This window comes from Denticeps clupeoides, chromosome 2 (genome assembly GCF_900700375.1).
Source record: "Denticeps clupeoides chromosome 2, fDenClu1.1, whole genome shotgun sequence".
Classification (NCBI taxonomy): domain Eukaryota; kingdom Metazoa; phylum Chordata; class Actinopteri; order Clupeiformes; family Denticipitidae; genus Denticeps; species Denticeps clupeoides.
The window spans coordinates 8,088,664-8,108,469 of NC_041708.1; the positions used below are offsets into that span (position 1 = coordinate 8,088,664).

Below are 19,806 nucleotides of genomic sequence, written 5' to 3' on the forward strand. Positions count from 1 at the left end.
ACATAATAAATGCAATTTGTGGCCTGAGCTCGCCATTGGTCATTTTCCCCCGCATTTCACCATCTATGTACACTCACCGGCCACTTCTGTCCTACAGGACACGATGAAGGGATGGCAACTTGGGGTGGCCCTTGGGTCAGAAAATGACTTTTGATCAATATAGGTCTGTAGCTGTACACAATCTGAAAATGCATCTATAAGACAGATCTACCTAATATAGCGTCTGGCAGGCGTAAATAACTGTAAAATTGTCCACATGCGTGAGTCCAAGCGGTCCAGTGCTCAGATACATAGTGACGTGCTCCCTTTGCTTCCAGCTCCACATCTGATGAGGGGTAATTAAGGATGCAATATCCTTCCAAACTTTGACCTCCGGCGATGTTTTGATAGTTGACCTCAGAATTGTATGTACAACAACAGGAAGCAGTTTCTGTTTATAACTCATATATAATTCATGGAAATAAAAACATGCAAGAAAAATAAAACAAACAAAAAAAAGATAATAAAAGAGCTGGGAAACTGTGTATGTGTTGGGGTGGGTGGTTACTGTGTAAATATAGAGCTTTGGGACAAGAGAAGATAGACTGGGATGGAAAATCAAACACACCCCTCATGTGATTTCTCCCCATCCTCACTAGAAAAACCGTGGACGGGAAATGGTGGACATTTCCGCATGTATGAGAACAGTAGGTACTAATGTGCATAATAAAGGCAGAAACAGACTATAAATGAAGACTGTGAGAAACCGGGAGAATAAGGAAGATTGCGTGGGATGGAACTGCATCAGTCAGACCTCAGCCATTCAGAGCCCCTACTGTGGACTTAATGCTCCTACTTCCTCCTATTCCGACTGCTGAACGCTTCATTACTATATTATTTAACATTGTTTAGCATTGTTCTATTTTTTGAGCAGTTTCTTTAAATACGAGTTTTCGATGATTGGGATTCTGATTCAAACAAGATCAGTTGTTTGTTGAAGAAGGCATTTATTATCATGGTTATCCCCCTCGGTCACGTGCCTAGAACCAAAACACAAAACGCACGTGGTTGTCGGTAAAACAAACACGCCCAGTTCCCCGGTGTGTGGGTGTGTGTGTGGGTAAATGTGTTTGGAGACCGAACCATGCGCGCCGCAGCCATGCAGTCGAGACTGATAAAACCTCTTTCCTGTCATGCTGGGTAAATAAACAAAGCCCGGTCTGGACCTCCCATAGCGGTCAACACGCACCGACCAGCCACAACATTAAAACCACTCTTTCTTACGGCCATCATACTATTCCTGAATACTTTTGGTGTGTTTTAATTAGTCTTGAAAGAGGGATGTAATGCATGCTCCAGATGTCTCTCCCCAAAACTTCATCATCTGATGTCCTGCAGCTGGGTCACTGTGAACCAAACAAGGGAGGGTGTGTGCATCCTGTTCTCCTCGAACTGATGGCTGATTGTGTCCAGGTCACAGAGACCCATTAACTGGTCGACTGTAATGGCTATATCCTGTATGGTCATGATGGCCAGTAAACTGCAATTTCTCTAGTGGAAGTCAAGGGTCCAAGGTTAAAGTGACCAATCACCTTCAGTGACCACTGATGGAGCATCAGTGACCGCCATTTATAAACTGCCGATTTCTTGAGATGTTGGTCAAAACAAACCTGCTTCAAATGCCTGTTTACTGCCAAGAGATGCAGGCTGAAGGTTTTGCAGTGGCTCTCACAGTAACCCTGAACAAAATTGGAAAATGAGGAGCACTGACACTCCAAAGACTGCCTAGGAATCTTGCAGAATTAGCAGCCTTTTCCAAGGATGAATGGTAATGGGCATGTACACGGTACACTGCACTGTAGTAGTCGTTTGGCCTGTTATACACTTTACAATGGCAATCCCAGTAATGTTAAAGAAGACCTCCGTTGTCTAGCACTTGCTCTCAGGCGCTGGCAATACACACACACTTGCCGCTCGCTGGGGTGGAAGGGATTGCCTAGAAACCAAATAGTGGTGAAGGAGCACGGTTACTTAACCACACCTATCACAGGCCAACAGATGGGTCATCGAGACCAACCTGACCATAAGCAACACTAATAATACACACACACACACGCTTATGCAAACACATGCACATGGTACAACAGCCGGCTGCAGTGACAGAAACTTGACACACATACACACATGAAACCGTTTCCTGTGCAAACACACACCTACAACAAACTGCACACACTCCACAACTTTGTTAAAACACATACACTCTGCATTAACATTAAATATAAATGGTAAAAAAAACAAGGTGCATGTTGAGGCACACCTCGACCATACCACAAGTTAAGAACATGCACACTACAGCCATGAAACACATCTCAGTTTTTTAGTTACTTTATTGTCTCCTTGGGGAAATTAATTTCACAATTTATGGTGCATCATAAACATATATGCCATATATATAAAAAAAAAACGTCCATCAGCTAATCATCATCCTAAATGAAGCTAAAATGCACACTGTGAACCAAATATATACACAATCCAACAGTCACACACTAAAACACGAGCACTGTAACCATTGCACATATTGCAACACACAGTGCTTCAGTGCCTGCGTTCTATAGCTGACAGGTGAAAATGTAATACTATACTGCAACCTAGTGGTTATAAGTTTACACTACTGTTCAAGATCTTAGGGTCATTTAGAAATGTCCTTGTTTTCAATAGGAAGCAATTTTTTGGTGCATCAAAAAGACATCAGATGGGTCAAAACTCCAGTCCAAACATTATTGATTTTGTACATGACTCTTGCTGTTGTATTATGCAATATCTGAAAACAAACTTTTGTACATTGTTCTCTTCAAACCCATCTCATTTTTTTGTGCATTTGCAATTGAATTAATTCCCAGCTCTTTTGCTGAGTAAAATGTGTAACGGGACCCATGTTTTTTGTGCACCGGTCTGGAGAAGCTCCTGTCTGGTTGTAATGTCCAGCAGTCACTGCGGAATATGCCACGGCAGCCCTGCACACCCTGCTCTCCTGGAACTGCTGGCTAATTGTGTCCAGGTCACAGAGGCCTATAAACTGGTTGAGTGTGGTACTTGTATCCTGTTTGGTCATGATGGTGGTAATCTGCTGGCGAAAATCTTTGCAAATGATGTCGCAGAAGAGGCCAACACTGCTACAAGGTCACAATGACCGGTCATCTTACCCTGCATGGCCAGCTAGTTGAGCTGCTAGTTTGACCCTCTTGAAATTAATGCTGATCATTCTGCCCATTCTGTCGAGGTCATACTATCTAAGACCAACTAAAACTAGCATTATAAGGTTTTTCTTCTTCAGCAGTGTATACTTAACCATTGATGGAGCGTTGATGTTGCCAGTGTTATTAGATTTGAACCCCTTTACTTGCTTTGTCATGGAGCAAGTATCCTGGCTGAACGACAAACACTGATGATTTTTTGAAAATAAACTACTTGGAAGTACTTTTCCCAATCATAATTCGCCTTTGACGTGTTTGTTGTGGTGCTAGGGCACAATGATTCCACGGCAAATTACGTAAAATATTTTATCAGTGCAATTTTTTCCTAAGATGGTCATTTCACTTCATGCACAAAACAAGGACAAGTGGGGGCCGACTTCAACAGAACAATCATAGCAATAGCATATGAAAAAATGACGTCTGGTCTTATTCATGGTCTGGCAGGAGCGTAAAGTGGATGGACCACTTCCTGTTTGTTCCGTCTATCCACTACCTCATTAAACCTGAGGCACATCTCCTGTCTGCCACTCCCCGTCTCATTAAAATCAGTTTAATTGCTCCTGTTTCGGTTGTTAGTCTGGTAAAAAGCGGCACAACAGGAAGTAAGCACTCTGAAGCAGTTGCATATTGATTATTAAAATGGAGAGCAGGGAAAATGGCCTTCTGCAGAACAAACAGCCCCAGTGTCATTTTATTAGTTTTGTTTTTCATTTCTCTGATTACCTCAAGCATCATTGCATAAAATGCTGAGGATAATGCCAGAGCTCATTATTGCTCCAGTGAAAATACTCCACAGATATTGGACAAAAGCAAATATGACAGAACTAACATCTAGCTGCGAGCTTGCAGGTTGCAAGCTGGAAAGTACAGCAGTGCTTGCAACAAAATCTAAAAAAAAATTTCAAGCGTGGAACAAGCAGCAGCCAATCAAATCCATTTACTCAGCATCGCTCAGTGGGTTTTATGTGATCATGAGTGAGAAACGAATGGTTGCCGCTTCTGTGCTCCCTACAAGGAAGACATAGCTGCATTAAATATTCAAAATGAATCACATAGATTAACCCTCTAATTTTAATATAGGTACAATGAATTTGAATGAAACTCAACTTGAATGATATTGTGTGCATGGATCTTCAACTCTAGATCTCCTCAGTAGATAAAAGAACAGAAGTTTATGTATCCTACAGGAAACTGCACACATCATGACTACACAAACACCCAAAACACAAAGACAAGAGTACCAAGAATGGCATTGAAGATTAAGATGAAAATGAAAGCACTCAAATTAATATTTATTCATTAGAATGTCGGTTACCTCTATATAATCTCATAAAAAATGTAATATTGATTATGACGACTGTGACAGAGTATCTGATTGTGGTGGGAAGGAAGGATTATCTGTGGTGTTCAGCTGTGCATTTTTTGTGAATGAAGGTGCTTTCCAGCTCACTCACCACACCGTACAGTGGGTGGTCAGTATTGTTCATGATTTATTAATTCTAATTTTATACTTACCCAAAGAAATAGTTGGACCTAGTGATACAAAAACATTCCAAGTGCAAAAGCACCCCTCGTATGACAGTAGGGGGCAAGCAAATATTTACATATGAGGTAATGTTTGGTTTCAGAGTGACTTTATTAGTTGCAGTACGATGTCATGACATCACATAATACATCTTTAAATATGCAAAAGTGCAAGCTGTATTGGTCAGGATTTACTTAAGCCACATGTTATTAAAAAAAAACAATATTTTGCTAACTGTACAAACATAGCCTAATCAGGGTGTAATTAACAGAAAAAAAATTCACTTTTTTAAATACTTTTTTCTCCTCTATCTGTCCTGGCCATTAAGAAATCTGACATGGTACCTCTTGCACTGGTGATTACATTTAAAAAGAGAATTAGAGAAAAATGGAAATCCACTATCCACAAACCTATACAACAATTTTATTTTATTTTTTTATTTCACCAGTACAAAAAAGAATTCAGTCTTTAAATAGCTTGTCAGAAATATGAAGGCAATACCATCAAAGTGATTTCAATTGTGAAATGTAAAAGTCGCTAAACAATCCATAAAAGCTGCCAATAAATACTGAATCAGTGACAACAATAAAATATTTTTCTAAAAACTGATGTCAGAATTTCTGTACGACACAACACACAAAACACTAATAACAGACCACACAACGTAATGACGTCACATTAATATTGCCAGTTGCCTTGAGGATCCATGACCTCAGTAGTCAAAATGTTCTGTGTGTCCTAATGCGGCAACAGTTCTATTCTAAAGACATCACTTCAGAGCTCATGTGACAATGTCAAAAGCATCAAGAAACTGAGAAGACATTAAAATGCAAACTACTACCTTAATTTTAAAATATGTACATTAAAAATAACATACAGCACAGGCCAAATGTTTGGACACACCTTCTCATTCAATGTATTTTCTTTATTTTCATGACCATTTACATTGGTAGATTCTCACTGAAGGCATCAAAACTATGAATGAACACATGTGGAGTTGTGTACTTAACAAAAAAGTGGAGACCTGGTCTCCACAGTCACCGGACCTGAACCCAGTCGAAATGGTTTGGGGTGAGCTGGACTGCAGAGTGAAGGCAAAGGGACCAACAAGTGCTAAACACCTCTGGGAACTCCTTCAAGACTGTTGGAAAAGCATTTCAGGTGACGACCTCTTGAAGCTCATCGAGAGAATGCCAAGAGTGTGCAAAGCAAAGGGTGGCTATTTTGAAGAAACTAGAATATAAAACAGTTATTTCACCTTTTTTTTTGTTTGTTTGATAAGTACATAACTCCACGTGTTCATTCATAGTTTTGATGCCTTCTGTGAGAATCTAATAATGTAAATGGTCATGGAAAAAAAACAAAAAAAAAACACATTGAATGAGAAGGTGTGTCTAAACTTTTGGCCTGTACTGTACACTCATAATGTATTGCACACATCCTCTGTTGGCAAATAGAGAACTAAATTATGCATTCAAAAATGCATTCTGGTAGATGAAAGAAATGAGTTGGACTGCATCACATATATTGTGATGTGAAAATACATATGGTCAGCAGTTCGAGAAAAAGCCATGACATTAACTATTATATACTTGTATTAACTAACTGGTGGCAGTAAAGATTTTTTGTCACATTAATTAACATTGTGTCAAGATTCCAAGCACCAGTTAAAAGTTTGGACACACCTATGACAGGATATTTTTGAAGAATTTAATAGAGGAAACACAATCATTTAACAGAAATGAAGCATGTATAATAAGTCACAGTTGTCTTTACCTTCATGGATGCTTTTTACAAATGATCATGAGATGATTATCAGCATGAGTGAATGAAAAATAGCCAACATTGGAACTTATTTATCTCTGTTGTCTAACTTATTGTGGTAAAGAGTTGGATGCTATAAACAGCCTCAAATATGAAACATCTTGCTATGTTAACAATTTCTACTAAATAACATCATGCGTGTTACTTCATATTTCTATTCTGACTAGTAGTGAACGGAATACTGAATATTACCAATAGTATGACCACTACTCAATCATTTGAGCATTTCACCCAGCTCCAAAATGAATGAAGGAATGGGTGGATGTGTGTATAGTAAGGATCAGGACAGTTCTGATACATTCACAGCTGTAAGGACAGGTGGGTCAGGACCAGAATAATGTATACCCAGATTTTTTTCTGCTCTCTTTGTGCTCTGCATTCATTGGTGTGTTAGAATTCTGCTTTGTGAGACATGAGGTTTAGGTGGTGTGAATTGAAGATGTGAAGCCACACGGGTTATATGAGAGACACTGAGAGCTAAACGAGTTAAACAGTAAAATGAGAGAAGCCACAGAGAGATAATATCCAATCTCTCTGTATTACACACACACACACACACACACACACACACACACACACACACTATTCCATGCACAGGTTTAGGACCTGCAACAGCCAGCCCCCTTCATCTCTCTGTTGACGTACTCCTGGAGCTGAAACTTGGGTTCATTGGGCTCCTTCATCACCCGGTGTTTCAGCTCTCTGGGAGGGGGGAAAAGAAAAAAAAATTAAGTAGAAAGCAAATGCACACGAATCCACACATTCATACAGACAGAACCATACTTAGCCACGGCAGTGAAGGCCAGCTCTACATTCAGACCCGACTTCGCACTGGTTTCCATGAAGGGCACCCCATACTCCTTCAGAACAGAGTAAATAGACACAAACACACAGAAAGCAAAAAAGTAAGAACCCTTGACATCATCAACAGTACACAATAGCCATACAAATGTGACCTTGGTGGTGTTAAGATGGGTGTGGGTGTGACAGAGAGTGTGTGTTGTGTAAGACAGGACCAGCTAATCTGCCTACACGCACTGAGCCTGTGGAAAGATTGTGAGTTCACCATGCACCGCTGGCACCTGCTGGGAAGGGTGGGGGCAATGGAGGGAACAACAGAGATGAGCTGCTGTGTATGAAGATATTATTATGCCTCCTTACTGTTGAACAGGTTAAGTGACAATTCCCTAAGCAATGGCGCGGAAAATGCCTATGTTTTTTAATTATTCAGAGGGAGATAACCAATCAGAAAAGACCTGTGTCAGATTGCTATTATGATTAGGGGTTTCAACACAGTGCAGAACATAATAAATAGGTCCACGCTCAGTCCACAACGAATGATCACCTGGGTCAGACGTCCATGTGCACTCAACCTTAACACTCATCTCACTGATTTATTTGACAACATAATGTGAAGTTATGTAGAAAAATTGATGAGATGTATCAATAATCGGTAGATAATCACATTCGAATTGTGAGATCAGGCAAAATTCACACCTCTAATTCTGATGGCATTTTTCAAAATAGCAGATTGGTTTTCAATTGTTAAATTGAACAACATCATGAGGCAAGTGAGGAGCATGAGATGTCGCGGTCAAGCTGTCATTGCAGCAAATGGAAACACCCGCTACTGACATTGTCAATTTTTGTTATTTGGGGTTATCTCGGTTATTGTCTCCATTTTTGGGGTAATCATTATTCTAATGTTTCTTCTAATACATTATTAGTAATATCATAGGGAACTTTTACTTATTTCATTAAAATTCAGAGCAAATAGGAAAAGCATTCATGCAAATAATATCCCTAACTTATTGAGAGTAGTATATAATGCATTAAATAAAATGCTAATATATAATGCATATAATGTACCACTGACTCTAAAAATTGCTTTGCAGTCAGACCCTGGATTAAGCACAAGATGCGGTTACATGGAAAGAAAATGCCCAACGCATCAGCAAAATCTTGGCAGAAAGTGCAATGCCTGGCGTAAAAACATGCGTTAGATCGTGAAAATAGCTTGTGTTTATAAGTTGAGCGCATTGCGTGTGCTCCACGTTTGTGCCTGTCACGTGTGCGTCTGTCTCACCTTTGCAAGTTTCTCCCCCTCCTCTCTCTTCACCACTCTCTCGTGACTGACGTCCGCCTGGCAGAGAACGGAACAAGAAAATGTTTTTAAAATGTTAAATTAGCAATTAAAAGACCCTCTTTAATTTCATCCTCAATTCCCTCTCATGTTTAAATGAACAGTGAAAGACTGAGGGAGATGCTTTGCTGGATAATAAAAGATTTCTGCACTTGAAGGCTTCCCAAAGATTGCTCAAGCTGCAAACTGGTGCCCACCAGTGGGAGAGCCAAGAAATTTTCAGTGGGGTGGCCTGGATGGATCTGTGATCATTTTGGGGTGGCATACATGTCGCACAAAACAATACAGGGCTATTGAAGCACCTGAACCACACACCTCTCTTTGGTGAATTGCGCACGAGCCGTGAATTGCGCACCCCACCAAGGCATGCCATATGTCAAACTGTGTGGAAAGTATCTGGAAGTGCTGATGAAGTGCACGAATGGTGCCGCATTGGAAAAAAAATTATTGATGGCTGTGATCTGATGTTTGGGGTGGCCAGCGGGGTGGCATGATTAAGCATGAGGTGTTAGTGGTGAGTGTAAATGTTTGTGAGTGTGCCCAAGTCTCACCTTGTTTCCAAGCAGCATGAGCACCACCTCCTTCTGAGCAAATTCATGCACCTCTGTGAGCCAAGCCTGAGATCGAGAGTAACAGAGAGAAGGGAACGAGAGAGAGAGAAATAAAGAGTGATATAAGAGGGAGAAAGAGAGCCGGCGAGAGAAAGAAATATATATTGAGTATAGGTATAGGGAGAGAACGAGATAGAGGATCCATATAATCCTCTCTCTAACCCAAACACAGATGACTAAAGGATGGATGGATGGATGGAGAAAGCAGTGGGAATGAGAAGCGGAAAATGGGAGATCAGGGAGGAAAATTAATAGAACAAAATAGTCTAGGGTGTTATTTCCTGAGAAATAATAAAGGAGGGAGGTGTTTATGCATTAATGGGTGTGGGTGTGTGGGTGCAGAAATAGCACTACGATCACATATTCATAGACAGAAACAAAAATAGAGACAATATGTACCAATCACAGAATTTTGAGAGTATTCAGTATTCTGTTTACATTTGACTATATTTATGTTATGCACACATCAAATCTATGTACTGAAAATATCCAAAGTATTAAAATATATTATATTTATATATTACAGCAGTACTAGTTAATTTTACCTCCACAATCACATAATCCTTTGTTAAAATGCCTCATCATTATGGCATCAACGCTAAAGCCTAGCGGTTAAGGAAGCAGCCCCGTAATCCGAAGGTTGCCGGTTCGAATCCCGAGACGACAAAGTGCCACTGAGCAAAGCACCATCCCCACACACTGCTCCCCGGGCTCCTGTCATGGCTGCCCACTGCTCACTAAGGGTGATGGTTAAAAGCAGAGGACACATTACGTTGTGTGCATTTTGTGCTGTGCTGCAGTGCTTCACAATGACAATTGCTTCACTTTCACATTTAAGCAGCAAAAAAAAACTAACAAAAAAAAAACTGTAATATTCTGGGTTGCTCATAGGTGGCGCCATCGTTCTGTAAATCAGATCAGTTAATATCACCAGCCACACTTGAACCACGGACAGAGATTGGGTAAAATATATTCCTCAGTATATGCAATCAGTATACACACACATTTGCAAACATCTTCTTTATTCAGTAACTTCATGTTACTGAATGGTTACTGGATGGTAGTAGCCTAGTGGGTAACACACTCACCTAAGAACCAGAAGACCCAGGTTCAAATCCCACTTACTACCACTACTGTCCCTGAGCAAGACACTTAACCCTAAGTTGCTCTGGGGGGGGGGGCGGCTGTCTCCCTGTAACTACTGATTGAAAGTTGCTCTGGATAAGGGAGTCTGATAAATGTGAATATTTATGGAGTATGCACATGACTGCTGCCATGATGGTTCCTCAATACTTACTGTGCCAAATCCTGAATCAGATTTCAATTCGGAATATAGCGTCCATCGCAATTCACGTCCATCACTGTCCATCTTTCCATCATTTCTACCATGGCTCTTTGTTACATCACAGATACGGCTCCTCATGCTAAATGTGGCTGATCCGCCTACACACTCCTGCTCACACATACTCTCTCTCTTACTGACTCTCTCTCTCTCTCTGATGTTCGATGACACTCAGGCTCCTGTAATTGGATTTATAGAGTGCAAGGTTTAATGGTGACTGTTGAGAAACAATAAAAGTTAGGGTGTGTGGCACTGTGATGCACCATTATTGACTATATTGTATCGACAATTTTTTTTAATAAAATGGTGAAATTTCTACTGACCCTCCCACACACACAATTCTGACTGAAGTGAAAGTGAAGTGAAAGTCATTGTGATACACAGCACAGCACACGGTGCACACAATGAAATATGTCCTCTGCTTTTAACCATCACCCTTAGTAAGCAGTGGGCAGCCATGACAGGTGCCCGGGGAGCAGGGTGTGGGGACCTTGGCGGGTCCCCTTGGCGGGACAATTTTTTGTATAAGGCTGAGATCATTTGATCTCTGTAGCCCTCTGCCTCTTATGATTTGTTGCATATGTACCTCTATTAGTACTTTTTTTTTCTTTGCATATATGTATGTGAAGGAGTGAGAGAGTGAGAAAATTGGAGAGTTAGGCATGAGCCACAGTCTCTATGTGTGTGTGAGTGAGAAAGATAAGAAATGTGTGTGTGTGTGTGTGTGTGTGTGTGTGTGTGTGTGTGTGTGTGCGTGCGTGCGTCACTGTAGGATAAAATGAATAGAGTGCAGAGTCAGAAAAGTCAAATTGTCTCTCCCTGAGGGCCAGCCTGTCAGAGGTGTCAGGGGATGAGGCCATTACTTTCCTTCCGTCCATTTCTTGCTCCCTCCATCTCAGTGTCGGAGAGGGTGTGTGGTCCGGACCTTTCAACATCTTTATATAGGTGGTGCACAGCTCGTATATGTATGCAGGCAATTCTTTACAGTCTAAATCATTACAGAACTCCATATTGCACTGCTGAAACATATATATTCGTATAAGCATATGTATATATTCGTAACAGTGTTACATATTTCAAATAGAGCCAGAACATTTGTGTGACCACAAATCAATTAATCCTCCTCTACAAGCAAAACCATTAAGAATATAACCTGCAAAAAAAAACAAAAAAAAAAAAAGCAAGCCACAGCTACTCATTTGACTACCAAATATAGGACCCTCACTCACTCAATATAGTCCTGGTAAATATCTTTGGGTGGTGGGAGGAAACCGGAGAACCCGGAGGAAACCTACAGGGAGAGGGCTTGTGGGCTTAATTTAGACCCTGCAGACGTTACACACTGTTATATTCACAGTTTGAAACTTCAACAGTGCAGAAATGCCACCTGTGCATGTTATTTGTGTCATTAATTGTCACACAAAGTTAATTGGTTAAATGCATAATGTGTGTTGGGGAACATCAGCTGATTTACAGACATGCACCACCGCTTCATGACATTACAGTCCAAACCTTGGTCCCCTTGGCTCTGACTTAACCTTGTAGGCTCATGTTTAAAGGTCATATGCACACAGACAAACACCGAGGCAGATCTACATTTTTGCATTAATGAGCTACTGCAACATCTGCTTGGAAAATCCTCACCTGTAGGGGGAATACACACTGGCATCAGCAAGAAAACAGGATTACACAAGCGCATTAGCAGCAGATTACAATTCAACTCACTCGCAGGCATTCATCACCGACACGCTCCCCAATCACCTTCCTGGTTTAAAGAGCGCCGTGCCCCCAGTCTGTAAGATGCGATAACAGGAAATATCGGGATGGAGACGCCTGGACGGGGGAAGCATCTGAGCAAGCCAGGCTTTAATTGCACCTTTTAAGGGACAGCAGCAAGCAAAAATCTTGAACTGGAATTGAGAATCGGTAGCCTCCGGTAACAGGACACAGAATGTGTCAAGGTCATAAAATATGAACCACAAAAAGTCACATGTTCTGGCTGATCATGAAGTGGATGAAGTGAATCAGGTGAGCGAATGTGTCTGCTGCTGGGATGGGTAGATGTTTCATGTAAAAAAAATAAACCCTGTCAAACCCTGTTTGATATTGACAAAAAATATATTTAAATATTACATGGGACTCTTATAAACTATGCAATGTTATAAAATAACCAGTTAGATTTACATTTACAGCATTCTAACAAATACTTTTATCCTGGTTTACTGACAATTACTGAATAAATAAACAGTCCATGGCTAATTTCAGAAGAAATCATGCTATGTTAAAATGTGACTGGCACAAATGAATGTGGGTGTGTCCCTATGGAATATAAACAGTGGATAACCATGCAGCAGAGGTTGTAATCATGAGGCAACCAGCAGTTAGCTCTTTGGTGGTATGGATTGAGGCCAGACCTTTGTTTCCAATTCAGACAGTGAATAATATTCACATCGTGCAACTGAACCCAATCAAGTGTTTGAAGGAAATGAATAATCTGAGAGGACAGACAAAACCGTCTTTGACCGCTTGAGTGGTTGGGTGTATCAGCAAACTGGACTGAGCGTTATGCATTGTGGAACATATACACACACACACACATACACACACACAGAAAGAGTGGGCGCCATGGACAGAATCCATGCAGTCAGATTTATAGGTGCGACTGAAAGGCTGTTTTGCTTATCTGGGATTGTCTGGTGGACACACATACAGGAACGGCTCTGCATTGTTAACTGGACGTTCCGAGGAGATACGAGCTGCTATCCAGCGCTGAAACAGCAACAGATTTACCGCAGCGGAGAGCTCATTTGTGCTCTAAGTGTCCTCCTGGACACAGAGATGAAGGAGAATGGATCTACACTCATCTAAACAAACGATTCCTGAGCTTTTCTCTTCTGTTCTGTTGAAAAACAAAGAACGTCTGAGAAGAAGACAGTGTTAGTTATGGATCTGTTCTTATATGTCCTCAAAAATAGGAACGCATCAGCATGGGATCTTCAACTTTAGTCAGCTAGGTTCATAAGTAGGCTGTATCCGTCTCTCATTAAGACATAATGCACATATGAAGAATACCTTGGCTACAAAATAATACAAGGAAGCTTGCTGATTCATTGAAGACTATGACCAGGCATCCAGGGGGCAGTGGTGGCCTAGCGGTTAAGGAAGCGGCCCCGTAATCAGAAAGTTGCCGGTTCCAATCCCGAGCCGCCAAGGTGCCACTGAGGTGCCACTGAGCAAAGCACCGTCCCCACACACTGCTCCCCGGGCGCTGGTCATGGCTGCCCACTGCTCACTCAGGGTGATGAGTTAAATGCAGAGGACAAATTTCACTGTGTGCACTGTGTGCTGTGCTGCTGTGTATCACATGTGACAATCACTTCACTTTCTTTTTTTCACTTTCAGATTATGTTAAACATCTGCTTGATGACATAGGATGATTGAAAGTGGTGGGGACCACCAGCTCTCACTGAAGAAACCATTTGTTTTTGGTTTATTTCAGAGCCAATCAAACTAGTAGAACTTTTTGTTTTGGTCGTCCATTTTTAAGGCCAGAACTTAGAACATTTTTAAATTAGAAAAAAATAAAATTAGAAAATTTCTATCCAATCTACCCTTGTGTCCTCATGAAGATGCCGTTTCAAAGAGACCCAGAGTGTTTATTTTATCAAAAAGGTTCAAGAGCCAATATCTCTTTTCAGTATATCTGTGCGGACGGCAAATCTGCAAAATTGGTCTTTGGGTGAGACCGGGGAGTTACAGCGCCACTTACAGGTGTGGAGTGGTGGGTTAAAACGGCCGTTCTCTGCGTGGATGATAAAATTTCAGATAACCAAAACCCATTTTGGAGAAAAGCGTACTTGTGTGGGCGGGGCCTAAAACTCTTGTTTTGACAGATTGTTGTTTTGGATTATAAATTCTAAAAGTTGTGTAGTCTGAACTTCGCTTCAGATGAATGGTAATGTGACTTTTATTCACATATTCAGTGCCACTGAATATTCCGCAACATCTAATTAGCAGTCAAACTAATTACACATTAGCTTCATATTTATTACTCAAGGTCCCCATTATGATATAAAGAGTGTGTGCATGTCTTTGTGATCCTGTTTGCAGTCCATCCCTTTGTCCTCAGTTTAATGCCGGGTACTCCCACACTCACCACTCTCTCTACCATTCCCATCTGTTGTCACACTCATGCACACATATACACAATGTTCATCACACAAACACACTAATCGTCCTTGACAAACTCTCTTCATTTCTCATACACTCTAATTCATATTCTGCCTCACTCAAACTGCTACTTCATAATGTTCTCATAAACACACAAACCTTTACACACAAAAGCTTAAATGGACAATCCTTCAGTGATCCTTCCCACCAAAAATGAAGCCAAAATGATTCCAGACCTTCCTACATTCTACTGCTGGACAGTGTGACCACGTTCTCCAACGGCTCCAGTTCAAAAAATCAAGGCCATTGTCATCTCACAATAGCGAGGTAATTCCAGTGAGATGTGAAGACTGGTGCTGAATATGCATGCACATCTCACTCCGGCTATACCAACTTTTCAAAGTGTGAAGACGGCCCTGCGTAGCTCTATTCTCCCAACAGGGAGTAAACCCGGTAAACTGACAAGACAGACACAGGAGGTGTCCCCACAGAGACCCAAAAAATTAAGGAATTAAAAATCCCCCAGGAGGGACAGGGAGCAGCATGATATTAGGATTTATAATATTTATGTACTGCTCTAGAGAACATTATCTCCCACTCACTCATTTTCACACACACACAATTTTCCCTGATCTGTTTTCATCACTTAAAATGTATTTATTTATTTATTACTAACAGAATTCCAGTTACAAGATTAGAATAGATTTGTTATGGAAGCTGACCCAGTGAACTGTAGCTGGTACACTAACTGCTATCCACATTGTTTAAGGCACGTTTGGGGTCACGTCCTAATATCTAAGGTCACACTGGCCAAAGGGAAGGGTTGCTGATGCACACATACCGTGCAGTGGTACCACTCACCTTCATCACATAAGAAAAAAGACGAATTATGAATTTGTATGCAGGTCGCTGCAGATAAGAATTGCTATAGGCCAGAAGATATTAGTATATATGTGTCTAGTGTATTATATCAGTAGGCTTAGGACACATCGTGTAAAAAGGTCATTTTGTGCATAGTTTAACTAAAAAAGCCAAACCTTCATCCTCTCAGCTTTAGCAAAGTATTGAATGTATAAATGAAGAAGATACTGGCTGATTATAGGTCATTTTTTCAAAATCAGTTAAGACACTGAAGATATATTGATAAAATCCAATCAAAAATTTAAATAATTCATTGTGAGGAATATAGAATATATGAAGGCTTTTGCATTTCAGGCAGGGTTTGAGGATCTGAGTGCTCAGAAGAGACAACACTTTTAAATAACAAAAATTCAATATTAAAATAATGCCATTGATGGGTGAACCCATTGTTTTGGATTGACATTAATGGAATGCCTGCCTTTAATACAGAGAGAAAAGAAATAAATAAATAAAAACTATGAACAATTATGATGCAGAACAATAGCTCCTTTAGCACCTTAATTCTCCAGTGCTGGTCCTATTCATATCAATGTACGTCACTGTGGCCTTTTCAAGCTGCCTCACCTCTTTGATGTAAATCACAAAAGACACAAGAAAAATAAATATATAAACTGAAAGAGAACAAAAAAAAAGATTGAAATGAGGGTTTGATGGGATTTGACAGAAGGAAAATGAAAAGAAGGAAATCTTTATGCCAAAGGAGACAACTTATGACAAAAGTTAAATAAATAAATAAATATAAAAACTTCTGAGAGTGTGTCTATGAGCTCAGGTAATGTAAGAGATGAGATTTAGTTTATGCGGGTTTACACAGCACAGGAGTAGGCTTAGATAAAGACAGACAGATAGGTGGATGGACCCTCTGCAGCAGGTATAATGGTCCCCAGACATCCATCTCAAATGGTCTCTGCTCTGCTTCCCAAAACAATTGTGAATCTCTGTGCAGGAACACATGCTGAGCTCTATGAATATCCAGCAGCTTATGTGCTGCTATTTTTTTTTATGCCCCATTCTCTTCTTAGCAGCAAGTTAAAAATAAGTGCTGTAAAAACATAAAAGGTTATTCATAGCTGAGGAAATGAAAGTAATATATTGCAATTATTCAATGGTTCTTATTTTATCAGTTAATAACACACTTCGGTAGTTCATTGTAGTCAACACACTTATTCATTAGTTACATGTTGAATAACTCTGAATTTGCATCATAAAACTGCATTTGTAACTAGAGAAAGTAGCTGAACCACTTAAAGTTAGCATCAAATGTCTTATTTTGATTTTGTTTTTCTGTGTTTGTCCAGTATGTAACAAAAATATCTATTTCTATATCTATCTAGTTTACATGCTCTCTCCGGGTTGGAGTGGGTTCCCTCCCGCCATCCAAAGGCATGGATTAGCGACCCCATGTGTGTGCATGCCATGTGGTAAACTGATGGGTGAGTCCATGCCCTGCACCCCGTATCACAATAAAGGCTTTTTATTAGTCTAGAACCTGAGTAAGTGGACTAAGTGGTTATGGAAAGTGAGTGAATGGCTAAATTTTGGGGGCTTACTGGAACCTCACAGAAAGCAGAAGTCAATACAGATGCTACAAGGGAAGGTTAAATGTTCACTATTACACAATGAAAAGCACCATTGTTAATGAAAGCATAATAAACTGGTGTTGCTAGATCGAAAATGTGAGTAAGTCAGAGGAATGGAGTGTAGATGACTGGCTGCTGCTGCTGTTGTGTGTAAGAACATCTTGGGGGAAAAAAAGGTTTATTTTCTTATAGCCACTCCAGGAAGCAACTAGTCATATTGGGAAAAAAAAGGATTTCATTTTCACACGTCATCTGCCCAATTCGTACCACTCACAGCCAGTCCACACTGAAGTCACCTTAATATGCCCACTGTCCAACACAAAATCGCCAGAGCTGGAATGAACCTGCTTACACCTTGTTAATGCCAAATTTCATGGTCTACATGGGAAAAATGTGCAGATGCTCCTGTCCCAGTCTGACTGGAGAAGTGAATTTACAGCACATGAATACTGGATGTTCAGAACTCTTCTGTGTTTGGCTTGTTTTTGGAATATCCTTCTTTCTAATGCACATCACCAGAATATCGCCCTTCGTATGTTAGCATCTGGTCACCTTATGTGTATATAACTTATTCCATTTTATGACTTAGCAAGTATGAAATCTCTGGCACTGCATTTCTCGAATCAGAGCACACAAATTAAATAATTGCTCCTTAATTCTGAAATCAAAATGAAAGAGTCAATGACCAGTTTGCCTAACCTTATGACCAGAAGAAGAAACCATTTTAATTCAGAAAAAAAACAAAGGATATAAAGTCCCCAGGTCTATGCTTTATCAAAATCTCCAAAAAAATGTGACATCCCCCAGTAATGATTAACTAACCGACCTACCACCATCCAGTAGTTTTCATAAAATTTGCATTGGTTGTGTATGGCTTTGAGGTGCAGCTACAGGGCCTGAGGTACGTGAAAATTCACCTTATTATTATGCATGAACCAATCAGATAAACCCCCAGACGTCCTCCGAGCTTCATAACTGTGGAATATACAAACCTCATAACTGAAACAATGACATTGCATTTGCAAGTGAAATTCTTCACTCAAAAACAAAACCCAAAAAAAAAAAAAAAAAAAAAAAAAAAAAACCTTCTTTATGCATTTTTAAACTTGTTAGTTTTCTGACCTCTTGCTCATTATCGACCTGTTTCTATTTTTAGCAAACTAACCTCATTCTGTCTCACTGTAGCAAAGGAAACGGCATCTTTAAAAAAAAACAATCAGTTGCAAGCAAATAAGGCTTTTAGACGCTGATCTGTACAATCGCTCTTCACTTAAATGTCTGGCAAATTACACAAGCCTGCTCATACTCGTCTCCATTCAAAATGACCTCTTATTAGGGAAGGAAATCTGTGACTAATGACAATAACATAATCATTTGAATAACTTATAAAGTTGTGTTGGCCATGTCCATGTCTACGTGTACTTCTTCTCTATTTTTATCATTTGTTAGCATTTGTCAAAATTTGTTAAATGTGACACACAAGTCCAAGTGGGATTAAAAAAAAGTGCAGTGGCTGTAATCAGCGTGACCATCATTTTGTTAAGTCTGTGGTGCAGCCAGGACTTCAGTTAAACTTTGTGGGCATCTTTAGATTTATCCCCTGGCACTGTTTGCTTACTCAGTTTTATACTCCCTGCACGTAGATATGCTGCGACAACAATGTATAACAATTAATAATTGTTATGTTAATTGTTAATGTTACCAATTAAAGGCCAAAGCTCTCTTCTTATTTATCTATGACCTGTTCTTCAGTTACTTAATCGAGGCTAAGCAACGTCCTGCCCTACCTCTCTCTCTGTCTCTCTCTCTTTCTCTCTCAAAGGAATCCAAATGAGTGGAATCAAAATTACATATGGAATATTCACTGGTAAGGCCATAAATGGTAAGGCCATTCACTGGGGCAAATGGAGAAACACAGAAGAAAGCAGCATGACTTCCGAAATGGTTATAACTTCCAACAATGTTCTGTGTGACAGCAAGTGGAGAAATTCTCTGGATAGAAGAGGTAGAATTGGTAACCTCTAGCAATTCCAACCATTTTTACAATGTTTAGGGTTTTTTTTAGATAAAAAAAAAAATTAATGTCTGGAGGGCTTTTGCACTGAGCCAGAAAATCATATGCAGACCCACACCTGACATTTGAATAATATTTTTTAAAATCCGTTTTTGTAAAGGCAGGAATCTAATCTGCGAATTTTGCCTCTCTCTCTCTCTCTCTCTCACACACACACACACACACACACTCTCCTGCCCTGCAGCCATTTTGGAATCTGTATATATCCAGTGAAAGGAAGAGTGAATTTCCCACCATCCACATCCCATTTACACTCGATGCACTGGGGCCTGCCGCTACACTGTAAAAAAACAATTCTTGAGGTTCGCAAATATTATCCTTTCAAGTTGACTTAAAATATACTCAATTATATTAGTCAATAAACTACATATAAAATAATTAGG

At 40.1% G+C, this 19,806-nt stretch overlaps 1 protein-coding gene across 1 annotated transcript in view; it reads right to left on the reverse strand.

The window, feature by feature from the left end:
* Positions 1 to 6,446: 6,446 nt before the first annotated feature.
* rab26 (RAB26, member RAS oncogene family) overlaps positions 6,447 to 19,806 on the reverse strand; it is a 63,009-nt gene continuing 49,649 nt past the window's right edge. The window contains exons 6-9 of the mRNA XM_028964963.1: positions 9,277 to 9,342; positions 8,669 to 8,725; positions 7,366 to 7,442; positions 6,447 to 7,284 (exon numbers count right to left, since the gene is read on the reverse strand). Of these exons, the coding sequence (XP_028820796.1) occupies positions 7,182 to 7,284; positions 7,366 to 7,442; positions 8,669 to 8,725; positions 9,277 to 9,342 (303 nt within the window). The 3' untranslated portion in view covers positions 6,447 to 7,181. The remainder of the gene's footprint in view (positions 7,285 to 7,365; positions 7,443 to 8,668; positions 8,726 to 9,276; positions 9,343 to 19,806) is intronic.